The 14,808-nt window shown below is 41.0% G+C and overlaps 1 protein-coding gene across 1 annotated transcript; it reads left to right on the forward strand.

The window, feature by feature from the left end:
• The first annotated feature begins 228 nt into the window (after nt 1-228).
• On the forward strand, nt 229-13,940 carry LOC139309954 (vomeronasal type-2 receptor 26-like). The gene is made up of 5 exons (XM_070934135.1): nt 229-495; nt 2,882-3,664; nt 6,094-6,306; nt 11,450-11,576; nt 13,036-13,940. Exons 1-5 carry the CDS (start codon nt 229-231, stop codon nt 13,938-13,940), a joined length of 2,295 nt encoding a protein of 764 aa, XP_070790236.1.
• Nucleotides 13,941-14,808: the final 868 nt, after the last annotated feature.

A 14,808-nucleotide genomic window follows, 5' to 3' on the forward strand; every position in this document is an offset into this window, starting at 1 on the left:
TTATTGGAAATGTGAAAATAACTGTTACTACAATAATGATATACGTACTTGTAACTATTAACCCTGATGGAGAGCTACATGTATTCTATTTTATGGACACTGACAAAAAATAAATGATGATGGGTGATTATGATTTTCCACTGTATTTTTAATTAGCTTAAGACCAAAAGGCTGTTGATGATAACATGAACATATTTATACAGTACTAGATATGTTAATCTGCCAGGAATGCTACCCTTCATACTCCCAATTCAAGTGGTCAACAAGAATACCCAGCTCCTGCAAAACCTCACACTTGGGTACAATGTCCATGACAACTATTTGAGCACTCTACGCACTTCAGATGCCTTGCTGGACATTCTCTCTACTGGAGAAGCCAATGTTCCCAACTACAACTGTGGAAGCAAGGACAACCTTCTGGCTATTCTCGATGGAGCTTACAGGGAAGTCTCCATCCAGATGTCAACATTAGTAGGACCCTACAAAGTCCCACAGGTTTGTGTGTATGCTTCTCTATCTGGCAAAAGAAGTGGGGCTGGTGAACAATAGACCTAATCATAAATTGATTGTAGAATTCAAGAATTGTTTTTCACCATGGTCTTTGTGGGTGTCCTGACTAAGCACTGGCATCCACAATGGGGAGGGAACAAGGATCAAAGCAGTCACAGTAAAAGAAGAACAGAGTTGGAAAAGACATTGGAGGTCTTCTATTCCAACCTCCTGCTCAAAGCCATATACCATTTCAGACAAATGGTTGTCCAATCTCTTCTTAAAAATCTCCAGTGTTGGAGCACTCACAACTTCTGGGGGCAAGTTGTTCCACTGATTCATTGTTCTAACTATCAGGAAATATCTCCTTAGTTCTAGGTTGAGTCTCTCCTTGATTAGTTTCTATTCACTGCTTCTTGTTCTGCATTTGGTTACTTTGGTACTTTGGAGAATAGATTCCTCTTCATCTTTGTGGCAGACACCGAGTTATTGGAATTCTGTTATCATTTCATTTCCTATGTCCTTTTTTATTCTCTTATGACACCATCCCATTGCTCTGTCAGCTTCTCCTGCACACTTGTGAAGGTGAGGAGAGGCTCTGTGACAAATCAAAGAGTTTTTGTCCAAAATGAAAGTGCAAAAGTGATGGGAAGCAAATATTTTGTACATGATCTTAGACAAAAAGTATTATTTTAAATGGTGATCAAATCTCAGGTTCATGACTAGAATCCCAAGGATTATTTTACCCACAGTTGACAGATACAGTTGATTGTGTCTTATGGACTCGTGGGGACCACTAGCATCTATTAACCACTTTATTAAAGAAATTAGAAGTATATTACCCAACACATCAATTATTGTTCACCCTAAAATATTCATGCTCAAATTCACCAGGAAAAGTTTGAAGAATATTAAAGCCCCTGAAGAGGACTTTCTACTGGTCAAAATGATAAAAAAAAATATATTCTGACTTGTGGTCCCTTATTGACAGATTTATTTATACATATAAATAATGCCTTCTATATCCCAGATAGGTGGAAGCTGGCATTAATATTTCCTATATATTATTATGGAATAAAAAAGGTATTTTGAAAATATAATAGCCATACATGGCTATTTGAAGTTGAACCAATTTATACAATTATCAGTTGAACCAATTTATACAATTATCAGGGCACATAATTACGGGCATAAAATTAAAGCTATGGAAACTGACAGATTCCCAAAAATGTGTCTGTTAAAACAGACAAAAATTCAGTAAAAGGCAGAGGTAAAATCCAACAGGTTCTGACAGGTTCTAGAGAACCGGTAGCGGAAATTTTGAGTAGTTCAGAGAACTGGCAAATACCATCTCTGACTGGCCCCAGAATGGGGTGGGAATGGAAATTTTGCAATATCCTTCCCCCGGGAGTGGGGAGGGAATGGGGATTTTGCAGTATTCTTCTCGTGGAGTGGGGTGGGATTGGATATTTTGCAGTATCCTTCCCCTGCCATGCCTACCAAGCCAAGCCCACCAAGCCACACCATGCCCACCAAGCCATGCCCACAGAACCAGTAGTAAAAAAAATTGAATTTCACCACTGGTAAAAGGCATCTTGGATTGTACAACTGACTAATTATATTAAGAGCTGGGGTCTTCCTTCCCCTTCAAGAGCTGGAGAACAAGATACAAAGATTGCTGCACAAAGAATTTGGATGCCCAAGTAGAGAAAGTTATAGCCATCCTCAGTACTTTGGGCATATTGAAATGGATGAGCTGCTAACATCCTGCAATCCAACTTGCCAACTATTCAATTTCAGAAATTCCTAAATATCCTAGGGCAATAATTACTCAAGCAAGATTTGAGCAGCTGGACCCAATGGTTAAATATGGAAGATTTAAGCCAGTCTCTTATTTTATAATGAACAGGCTTCTATTTGCAGAGCTTTGAGGTAGAAGATATAACAGATCTTTTATCTGATTGTCAATTGTATAAGAAAGAGAGAAAGCATCTTGAACTGCACATTAAATCAATGACCTACTTGGATCCATATATTAAACCAATATATTTATTGTGTTGTCAGAATTCAAAAATTGCATACAATAATGCCCTTTATTGGACCAAAACAGTTACATATCTGGGTCTGATTGCAGTAAATTGTAGGGGTGATACAGAGATACGATCCCCACAGTTTATTCTTATTCTTTTTTTTTTACTTAATTTGTTTACTTAATATGATTTCATATATGGTCTGTGTTTAATGTTCTGTGTTTAATATTCTGTACCTTGATATGGCCTAACGGCTAATCAATAATAATGTGCTCTAATATGTTCATGAGAACCAAATTGAACTTATTAAAAGCGTATATCTGACCCCAAATCTAACACAGTTTTCTTCCTTGCTTTTTCAGATCACCTGTAGATTTGTTTCAGAGGCTCTGAGTGAGAAAAGACAATTTCCCTTTTTCTACCGGATGGCCCCCAAACACGGGGTCCAGTACTCAGCAATTGTTCAGCTGCTCCTCCATTTCAGATGGACCTTGATTGGTCTCTTTGTTTCAGAAATACAGAATGGAGAGAATTTCATCAGGATTTTTACTCCTATGCTTATCAGGAATGGAATTTGTGTTGTTATATCACAACAATTGTCAATGACTAGATTTACACCATCCCTAAATGATGCCCTCTCTAAGTGGAGGCAAGTCAATGTCTTCATTTTTTTTACGGATTATAGTACCATGATGGATGGAATTCACCATGTCCATTTCACATTGGAAGGTTTGCCACAACCTATTGAAGGGAAAGTCTGGATCATCACACTCTTTGGAGAGTTACCAATGAAAAGTCATAGACTTTATGAATACGTCCATAGTATTTGGAACTTTGTTATTCAGGAAAGAAAATACGAAGATACCGTTCGACCATTTATCTTTGTGGAACCCCAATTTGAAGATCAGACTTTTCACTGTTCTTTTTCAAAGCACATGTTTTCTGTCAAGGGCCGGAGAAGATGCACCCAGAAAGAGCCACTGGAGACCCAAGAGAAAACAAACAGTATCATGCTTGAGATTGATCCCCGTACTTACAGCGTCATTAAGACTCTGGCTCATGCATTGAATGCTGCGTATTCCTCCAGATCCAGGAGAAGGAAAAACAAAGAGAAGTTGGTGGCTCCAAGACTGGAGCCATGGCAGGTATGTGGCAACATAGTTCCTCTGGAGAAGGAATTGCAAGAAGGAGGGAAATTATCTCAATATTCATGTGCTAAAAAAGGACCATAGATTTGGTCAATCTAATCATTCGGCACATAATATTCCAAACAGCAGAAACCATGACAGATATATTTTGATATTAAACACTGCTGATTTTAAAAAGGATGTATTCATTTTAAATAAATTCCTGTATGTATAGGTTTGTGATTAGCATGGTAGAGTTTTTATATTCACAAATCTGAAGGGGACCTGAGGATATTTAGCCCAACCCCTCCCATCTGCAAGAATCCCACTTAAAGCTTTTCTCACTGATGGCTGCTTGGTCTTAAATGAAGGGGAGACTGAACTTCTCTGGTTCTCTGGCTCACCTCTAAACTTCTGTTTTTTTTAAAGGATGTTTTCCTCTCATTCAGCCATAATCTCCTCTCTTGTAACTGAATTCATTATTTCATGTCCAAAGTCTGGACTAACAACAAAGGGCTCTTAAACTCCTGTGTAATATCTTTCAGTTATTGGAAGAGTGCTGTCTCCTCCCTTCTCCAACTAAGGAGATTTAGTTAGTTTGAAAAGGTCCTCCCAAACTCCTGGTTTTAAGCTCCTGTAAACCAACATGGTTCTTCTCCTTGTTATTTTCCTTCAAGGCTAAGAGCAGCTCCTTTAATCTCTTCCTTGACCTCATTGTCCTTCTGTAAAGCTGGTCCAGTTTTTATACACTGGACAAGCATACAAAGGTCTCTTTCAGGCATACAGGGGAGCTGGTACTTAAGGTGGGATGCCCCTGTGGGATTGGGATCGTAGAAACACCCAGGAGCATAGAAGAGTTCAGAGGCAGATGCATGAATAAATGTCTTAAATGTATTTATTCATATAATAAAGCATATTAACTGTGTACAAAGGCTGTCTTAGTATTCATTATAGGATAGCGGGCACACAGTGTGTGTGACTACCCTGATCAGAGATCAAGTCTCATGAGGAACAAATGCAAGAAGAGAGCGAGAGAGAGCATGGCAGAAAAGGTTGGAGGGGGTTTTATACTCAGGGTAAGCCCCTCCTTTCCACATAGGGGTGGAGGCACTCTCTGCCTCCACTGGTGTCTATATGACACATGTGCCAATGGCTTTGCAAATACTTGACAGCCCCCAAACCAGAACATCAATTCTCTGAGGTTCTTAAGGATGCATTTGCCATCTTTCTTAAAGAATCATACTGCCGACTTACATTCAGTTTGCAGGAAATCATAAACATTTTTCTGGAAGGTTTTTTTTTTTTTTTAAAGGTATCAAAATAGCTTTGTCTACAAGATAGTATTAATCTTGCATCATAAAATCATGATTTATGAACTCTACCTCTCTGTATGAATCAAAATGTAAAATAGATGACCGAGGACTAATTGTTATCCATGACTTCCCAGTTTTATGAGGGATATTGAAAAATATTTGAGTACGATTTTAAAGTCAGTTTTTATCCATTTAATTATCACACCAGCCAGTCCTCATTTAATAAGGTTTCTAATCATGAAAACATGATTTATCAATATTGTGCTGAAATCAAGTTATAGCAATTGCATTTAGACTTATATACCACTTCACAGTCCTTTACAGCCCTCTCTAAGTGGTTTACAGAGACAGCATATTGCTCCCCCAACAATCTGGATCCTCATTCCAACCTCGGAAGGATGGAAAGCTGAGCCTTGAGCCTGGTGAGATTCGATCTGCCAAACTGCTGGCAGCCAGTGATCAGCAGAAGTAGCCTGCAATACTGCATTCTAACCACTGCACCACCGCGGCTCTTAGTTATTTCACCAGTTATTTCACCAGTGTTCCTACAATGTATAATGATATGTGGGAATGATTTGGGGAATAGATGTTTCCCAGGGAATGATTCAATAAAAGTGAGACACAGCTGCATAATGGGTAGAGAAAGAAACTCAGAAAGTATCTGCTCTCCCCCACCCCTAACTTTTCAGGATGTAAAAAGAGTTGTTGGGAGATTTGTACTTTCAGTCTTGCAAGTTTTTGTTAATGTAGCCTTTTGATAAAACAGAATTAGTTCGTCTGATTGTGTTTCCCATCTGGTTTATCTGGGAGAAAATTAGTCTGGCAGTTGTCTTCTTGACAAATTCATGCTAGCGCAGCATTGCTATGAATGAGTTAATGGATAATTTATTGATTTATTTGTTATTATATTTCTAGAATGTTGCATAACATGTCAATGTATAGTTTGTCAATACAGTATATAATTGAGAAAGTTTGCTGAGCCTTTATTTCTCACCTTTTAAGATTGTGGGAACACTTGTTCTCCCAGATAAGGATATTTACAACTTAGAAAACTGTAGGAGAAAGATTCAAATGTGAAAAAACCATGTTGGATAAGAAAACAAGGCTTTTGCGTTTAAAATTGCTGGTTGTTAGCTTCATCCCTTCCTGCAGAAGAATAAATTTTGCAATTTTTCTGAGATGAAACTATACTTGGACCAACATGGAGATCTGGCGGCAGATCTGAACATCCTGAGTTGGGTGATTATCCCTGAAGAGGATTGCATGGAAGAGCAACTGGGGAGTTTTGAAAGGCAGAGACTTATTATCAACCAATATGTTCTTTTACTACTAAAGTGGCTCAACAAGGTGGGTGAAACATTGGTGTCTTTTCTCTGTGTTCCAAAGTGTTAGCATCCATTTCAAGCCAGCTTAGCCTAGTGGTGAAGATTGGTGACCTTCATTGAGAATTGAGCTTGTAGAGCACGGGTGTCAAACTCGATTTCATTGAGGGCTGCATCAAGGTTGTGTTTGACCTCAGGGAGTCAGGGTGGGCATGGCCAGCTCAACATCACTTGTGTCGGAGGCGCCTGTGGTGGCCCGAGCGCTCTGCCAGCAAAAACAGAAACTGCTTCAATGTCCTCCTCCACAGGCAGCCCTCCTGAGCTCCTTTTCACTGGCAGAGGCACCATGGGCCAATCCTTCTGCCAACTTGCAAAGCTTTCAAGTTGCCATGAGCAGGAGGGAGGGAGAACTGAAGTGAATTCCATACATTCTTTCTGACCGCAATCAGAAGGAAGGTGTTAGGTTTCACAGCCAGCCAAAGTGATTAATTGGAGAATGTGATTTATGACATGGCCAGAGAGGAGGGGAGAGACAGGGTCATAGTGGAACATAAATCTATGTAGGATCAGTCTTAACTGCATCCGAGTATTGCCAGAATGGTGCTCCTAATAAATGAATATATTTCCTTTGAAGTTTGGATCATGGCTCATGAATTAATTAGGGCATCTTTCGGAAACTTGACACCTTCATTGTTTCCAGGATGGCCCTGTGGGCCAGATCTAAGCACCCTCTGGGCCAGGTCCAGCCCCCGGGCTTTGAGTTTGCCCCCCCCATTGTAGAGTAAAACCTTTATAATTTTCTTAGATGGAAAGGAAGACTTCAGTACTATTGGCCAAGGTAGGTATTGTTTGGATGCTATAATATGAAACACTGCTTTAAGCTGATTCAGCCATATCCAAATCGAGATGCTGGGTGATTATTTCTTAGGACCCAGTTCATGGCCCTTTTCTTTCTCTTCTGCAATGTAGTATCTTCACCAAAAAAAAAGTGAGCAAGGCCCTCAAGTGCTGACAATTGAGTTGCTGACTAAGATTTGCTTGTTTTTGTCCTCAAATGTAAAAAAAGAAGGCAATTCTGTTGACCTGTCAGGGTGGCAATTAATCCCATTCTGCTTTTGGGTAATTGCACCTTGATTAGAGAATGGATCGTAACCTTTCCTTGAAGTATACTTTAAGAAAAATAAAACTGAGATATATTCTAATAAACACATTTTATTATAAAGAAGTAAAAACATCTTACTAGCTAATTAATTACATCTTGGCAAAGCTTTCCCGGCTACCTCTCTTGGCCGGAGAACAAAGAAAGATAGAAGAAAAGAATGTAGACATGCGCAGTAGTTACTGATAAGAACTTGGCAAGCTACAGTAAGTCTGAAAGTTCAAAAATAAAAGCTCATCTGGTAAATACAAAATCGCGGTGACATGACCAGTGCCTGAGTTCAGATTTGGACATAATCCAATGAAGTTGAACCATAACTGGATAGAGGTCATTTCCATCCCAGTGGGAAATAAGCTTCGTAGTTAGGATTCAGCTTGTCTTGGTTGGGGGACAGAGTCTCCTGAAAGGTCCATGGTCAGTGATGTCTTCAAGCATCCTGAAAATGACCAGAGTTATCTGTGCCTCTTCTTCACCCCACTGGGATAATGCAATAGGCTTTCTGCTTCTGGGAAGGAGGTCCACGACATTCAGTTCACATGAAATCATAATGACTGTTTTGATGTGAGATAATACCCTGACCCAGAAAACTGAAACACCGGAGCAAGACTTTGATCCAAAGGAAAGCCTTTCTTCATGTCAGAAATAATGAGGGATAATTTGAAAGGAAATGCTATTTAGATTGGGCTTTTGGCTTGTAAAAGGGCACTTCATCCTAAAACCCCTTGAATACATAGGTTTATCTTTACTGTCAGCTACCTTAAGTCTCTTTGGACAAAAAGAAGCCTCCAAATTTAGCTAATAATAAACATGGGTTTGTCTTCCCATGCCAGTTGGTGTCACCTAATTAAAGCTTTTCAAAAGTAAGGATCTTTTCGTGGAGACCTAGCTGGGCCTTAGAAATATTCTTTTCAGACATAGGGCTCATACTCATATCTCGTGTGCTGCAGCAAAACATGCCTGGTTTAACCTGTAGGAAACTATGCAGTAATCTTAAATCTTATTTCACCAGCCTTGCAGCCAGGATGAAATCCAGCAGGTTCTGACAGGTTCTGGAGAACCGGTAGGGGAAATTTTGAGTAGTTCGGAGAACCGGCAAATTCCACCTCTGGCTGGCCCCAGGAGTGGGGAGGGAATGGGGATTTTGCAGTATCCTTCCCCTGGAGTGGGGTGGGAATGGAGATTTTGTGGTATCCTTCCATGCCCACCAAGCCACACCCACCAAGCCACACCACGCCCACCAAGTAAAAAAAAACTGAATTCCACCACTGATTGCTGCCATACAAATTGAAGAAAAATATGAACAAATAGACAAAGAATATCCACTTTAATGTCAACAGCCGTAATTTCAAAGAAACTTTCCCTTTTTATCTTAACTGGAGGGTGGTTTTGAACTACTTTCAAAGGGGAGAGCCACTTTGCAATGTTTTATATAGTCCAGAAGAAACCTTTGCAGATTCTACTGGTTTTTTTCTTCACAGCTTTATTACATTTTAATAAATCTAATAAATAAGCATCTACTTCTGTTTCGTTGCCTAAGCTAAGCCTTTGATTGTGTGGATCACAACAAACTATGGCAAATTCTTAAAGAGATGGGTGTACCAGACCATCCTAGCTATCTCTATGCAGGTCAAGAAGCAACGTTTAGAACTGGACATGGAACAACTGATTGTTTCAAAATAGGGAGAGGAGTACAACAAGGCTATATAATGTCACCCTGCTTTTTTAACTTATGTGAGAAGATATCATGCAAAATGCTATGCTGGATGAATTACAAGCTGGAATTAAGATTGTTGGCAGAAATATCAACAGCCTTAGATATGCAGATGATAGGATTCCAATGGCAGAAAGTGAAGAGGAACGTGATGAGGGCAAAGGCTCAAGGTTGACTCAGCCTTCCATCCTTTCTAAGGTAGGTAAATTGAGGACCCAGTTGTGGGGGCAATAAGCTGACTTTGTATAAATATACAAAAGGATGAAGGCTATTGCTGAGCACAATGTAAGCCGCCCTGAGTCTTCGGAGAAGGGCGGCATATAAATCAAATTAAAAAAAAAAAAGAGGAGAGTTCAAGAGTTGGCTTGAACTCAACATTAAAAAAACCTTTAACTCCTCCCCCCACCAACCCCTAAAATTATGGCATCTGGTCACATCATTTCCTGGCAAATAGAAGGGGAAAAATAGAAACAGATTTTACTTTCTTGGGCTCCAAGGTCACTGTAGATGAGTGCAGTCATTAAATTAAAAGATGCTTGCTCCTTGGGAGGAAAGTTATGGCAAACCTAGACAGGATATTTAAAAAAACAGAGACATCACCTTGACCAGGTTATCTTCGCTACTGGTTTGCAAACGTGAGTGCATGCACCTCCTCCACGCATTCACAGAGCCTTCTGTGCATGCACAGAGGGTCAAAAACGGGATGTGATGATGTCCAGGTGGGTGGGCGGAGCCTCCCGACACCGCGCTACCAGATCACGCGATCCAGATAGATCTGGCTGCATTTCACCACTGACCTTGACACAAAGGTCCTTATAGTCAAAACTATGGTTTTCCCAGTAGCAATGTATGTCTATGAGAGCTGAACCATAAGGAAGGCTGGAGTGCTGAAGAATGGATGCTTTCTAATTGTGGTACTGGAGAAGACTCTTTGGGGAGTCCCTGGGACTGCAAAGAGATGCCATCAGTCAAGCCTAAAAGGAAATCAACCCTGACTGTTCTTTGGAAGGACAGGTTCTGAAGCTGAAGCTCAAATGCTTTGGCCACTAAATGAGAAGAGAGGACTCAATGGAAAAAACCGTGATGATGGGAAAGATTGAAGGCAAAAAAGAGAAGGGGACTGCAGAAGTTGAGATGATTAGATAGTGTCATCAATGCAATGAAAATGGACTTGGGGAAACTCTGGGAGACAGGGGAGGACAGGGGAGCCTGGCATGCTATGTTCCATGAGGTTGTGAAGAGTCAGACATGATTTAGTGACTGCACAACACTAGAACAAAAAATAATAATACATCTTTTACAATACATTTTCTTCTAAAATTGAATATGGAGGAACACATGGCTAATACGGCTATGGCGGGGGTGTCAAACTCAAGGCCCGGGGACAGATTTGGCCTGGGGGGTGCTTAGATCTGGACTCCACCCTGGAAACTCGATTTCATTGAGAGCCGCATCAGAGTTGTGTTTGATCTCGGGGGGCCGGCGTGGATATGGCCAGGGTGGGAACCTTGGAAACAGTGGAGGACTGGCCTGTGGTGCCTTTGCCAGCGAAAAGGAGCTTGGGAGGGCCGCCCACGGAGTAGGACCTTGCAACCAAATACACAACTCGGAATTCCGTTTTTGATGGCAGAACTCTCGGCCCACCACAGGTGCCCCCGACACAAGCCATGCCCCCCCTGCTCCCCCCCCAAGGTCAAACACAACCCTGATGCGGCCCTCAATGAAATCGAGTTTGACACCCCTGGGCTATGAGAACAAACAAACCCACTGATTGTCACTTAATCCTTCAATTTTTTTCCCCTCGTGACTTTCTTAAGCAGAAAAGTCCTTTCTTGCAGTGTCATATATTGGAAGCAAAAGGGAAGAACTAAAAGAAGAAAAGAAGAATAGTTATAACTCCTTTTGTCGTTAGTTGCAAAGTTGTGTCCGACCCATCACAACCCCGTGGACAACGTTCCTCCAGGCCTTTCTGTTCCCTACCATCCTCTGGAGTCCATTTAAGCTTACGCTGACTGCTTCAGTGACTCCATCCAGCCACCTCGTTCTCTGTCGTCCCCTTCTTCCTTTGCCCTCAATCTTTCCCAGCATTAGGCTCTTCTCCAGTGAGTCCTTCCTTCTCATTAGGTGGCCAAAGTATTTGAGTTATAACTCCTATAACCATTTAAAACCAGTGAGAAATTTCATATTTATATAAGTGAAACCCACAGGCTGTTTGGCTCATGTCCATGTCCAGTTCCATTTTCCATAGATCGTTACTCCTAACACATTTTTTTGGCACTCCTTTTTCTTTCTGCTTAGACCCTGCCTCAATCCAAATGTGTGGAAAATTGTCTTCCTGGATTTGTCAAGAGGGCTCGAGAAAGAGAGCCAGTTTGCTGCTACGACTGCATTCCTTGTCCAGAGGGAACCTTTTCCACTCAGGAAGGTGGGTGACACTGAAGAAAAGGGCAGGCAGTATAGAAATACATTTATTCAAATAATTTCTATGAAAAATCAAATTAAACATTAAACACTGAAAGACACAATGAAGCTAATATTATCTTGCTTATTTTTAATTGGCATGATTTTTTATAGAAAAGGAGGAATAACAAAACAACTTTGAGGAAAGGGTTGGATAGAGATAGGAGGATGAGGCAGATTGGGCAAGCTTTACCAATACTAGAGAAGATGTCTCCTCTGTTTTTTAGTTTGTTTGTCTGTGTATTTATTTATTTCCATGATGGCAAACCTATGGCACGTGTGCCCAAAGTGGCACCTGAAGCCATGTCTGTTTGTCTTCCGGATTTCTGCCACAGATGTGCATGCGATGATCAGCTGTCCTTTGTATGCATGGCAGTGCCAAAAACTGGTGTGCACATGTGCGCTGGCCAGCTGATTGTCAGGTGCGCATGCATGCCAGAACCCAGAATTTTGGCTGTTCCAGAGTGCGATCCCTTCATGCGCGCGACAATGCTGAAAACTGGCCTGTGCATGCGCACTGGCCAGCTGATCACTGGGTGCACATGCGCACTACAACCCAGAAGTTTGGCTTTTCCGGAGCACGGCCCCAAAGAGCGTGCGTGTGCACATGTGATGTTTCCGCACAACCTTTTCGGCACTTGGTGCTGTAAAGGTTCACCATCACTGATTTATTTGAAGCATTTATATAGCTTTCCATCTTTCAGACAAGTCTGGGGAGCTCCCAATAATATATGAGTCTTGCCATGTTTAATTTTCTAGAAACATTTGAGTTCTTTGAAACTTGAGGAACTGTCTTAGCTCCATCTTTCGGAAGGATTATAGCAGGGTTGCTATTCAGCAGATTCTGGCAGGTTCTGGAGAATTGGTAGCGGAAATTTTCAGTAGTTCAGAGAACTGGCAAATACCACCTCTGGCTGGCCCCAGACTGGGGTGGGAATGGTGATTTTGCAGTATCCTTCCCCTGGAGTGGGGTAGGAATGGAGATTTTGCAGTATCCTTCCCCTGCCATGCCCACCAAGCCACACCACGCCCACCAAGCCACGCCCACAGAACCGGTAGTAAAAAAAATTTGAATTCCACCACTGTATTATAGCATTATATTCTATATGGACCTGCCATAGATGATTACTGAGAAGATATTGCAGGACTATAAACCTTTGCCTAGAAACATTTAGCAATTCATTAATTATGTGAAATAATGAATTTCCTATAAAGGTTCTGCACATTACACAGGACATCGTTCAGGCTCTAGGACTTTCCCCATTTCCATAGACCTTAGAGATATTGTTTCTTTTTTTTCTTTCAGAAAAACAATATATTTCATAACTTCTTTCTATAGAAATGTTAAGAAATGCATCTTGGAAAATACTCCAAGGTAGGAAAGGACAAAATATTAAATAAATATTCCTTCTTGTTTTTCTCAGATATGGAAAAATGCACCAAGTGCCCAGATGATAAATATCCAAATGAGGATCGAATCCAATGTATGCCCAAAGTTATATCTTTCCTGTCTTATGAAGAACATCTGGGAGTCATCCTAGTCTCCTTTGCCATACTCTTGTTTCTAACTGCAGTCTTTGTTTTAATCATATTCATTAAATACCTCGAAACTCCCATTGTCAAAGCCAACAATAGAGACCTCTCTTACACCCTCCTGGTCTCCCTCTTGCTTTGTTTCTTGTCCTCCTTTTTCTTCATGGGTCAACCCAGGAAAGTCACCTGCCTTCTCCGACAAGTGGTTTTCAGCATCATCTTCTCAGTTGCCATTTCTTCTCTCTTGGCCAAAACCATCACGGTGGTGCTGGCTTTCCTAGCCACAAAACCAGGAAACCGAGTGAAGAGATGGTTGGGGAAAAGTATGGCCAACTCCATCATCCTTTCTTGTTCTGCTGTCCAAATTATCATCTGCTGCATCTGGCTGGGAGTTTCTCCTCCATTTCCTGACTTTGATCTCCATTCCCAGCCTGGAATGATCATTCTTCAATGTAATGAAGGCTCAGTTACCATGTTTTATGTCGTCCTCGGCTACATGGGTTTCCTTGCTGCCATTTGCTTCACGGTGGCTTTTCTGGCCAGGAACTTGCCTGGGGCCTTCAATGAAGCCAAGCTAATCACCTTCAGCATTCTGGTCTTTTGCAGTGTCTGGATCACCTTCCTGCCCACCTACCTGAGCACCAAAGGAAAGTCTATGGTAGTTGTGCAGGTCTTCTCTATTTTGGCCTCCAGTGCTGGTCTGCTGGTCTGCATCTTCTTTCCCAAGTGCTACATTATCATCCTGAGGCCAGATTTAAACACTAAGGAACAGCTAATGGTTAAAGTAGGGAAATGATAGTGAAATTGTGTCTTTCATTATGTTGCATTTTTCATTGTAGTCATTATTATGCTTGTATGCTTCTTTTGCACCAGTTTGACAATTATTAAAAACTGAAAGAAATAGAAGTAGAAATCAAAGACTAACCAGATTAAAATCCAAGTTAATTATGAAAGAAAATAGAATTAATAATTAAAATTATCATACATAAAATTATTGACAAGATAAGAACTGAGATAGTTATATTAACATGAGACAGCTGCAGAGGATACAAGACTCCCAAAAGAGAAAGGGAAGGAGCCTCTTGCCCAAGGTGGGAATAATATGGAAATCTAAGTCTGTCTGAACATGGTCTCTTTCTCTCTATGACTTGTTTTTGAAAGTAGGTGAGGACAATAAAGATGGGTATCAAGTGGATGGCCACTAGTTGCTACACTTGGGATGACCCCCACCCATTATTTCTGAAGATATTAGGTGACATTGTATACCTTGTGGGACCTCAGATTTCTATGACTTTTATGTTGAGTCATCATTCCCTCAACATTTTTTCTGGGCATATGTCAACAGAAATAATGCCACTGCTAACCAGCACCTGGAAGAATATGTGTTTGTTCTGAAGACTCAATTTAGGAAAGAAAGTACAAAAGAAATTGAGACCAGATTGGTCTCTTATCCAAAGAAGCCACAATATCCTTGTTTCCCAAGTGGAAGCTTTGAGCATTGTGTTATATAAATGTGAAAAGTATTTGTGATAGAAAATGGCAGGAGGCATCCCTGAGGCTTCAGTATGGAGACTTACTGTAACTAGGGAGCTGCAGCGAGAGCCCATTTTCTCCAGAAGCTGCCGAGAGGCCAACTGTTTTTGCCACCTTCAATCAAAGTAAAA

The sequence above is a fragment of the Pituophis catenifer genome, unplaced genomic scaffold, assembly GCF_029215685.1.
Source record: "Pituophis catenifer annectens isolate HBS135680 unplaced genomic scaffold, rPitCat1.0.hap2 SCAF_2, whole genome shotgun sequence".
NCBI classification, from domain to species: Eukaryota; Metazoa; Chordata; class Lepidosauria; order Squamata; family Colubridae; genus Pituophis; species Pituophis catenifer.

Excerpts from the sequence above, each read along its gene's own strand:
- LOC139309954 (XM_070934135.1), top strand. The coding sequence starts at position 229 with ATGCTACCCTTCATACTCCCAATTCAAGTGGTCAACAAGAATACCCAG. Across the intron at positions 3,665-6,093 it reads CAAGACTGGAGCCATGGCAG|CTTCATCCCTTCCTGCAGAA; the intron begins GTATGTGGCAAC and ends GCTGGTTGTTAG. Across the intron at positions 6,307-11,449 it reads TACTAAAGTGGCTCAACAAG|ACCCTGCCTCAATCCAAATG; the intron begins GTGGGTGAAACA and ends CTTTCTGCTTAG.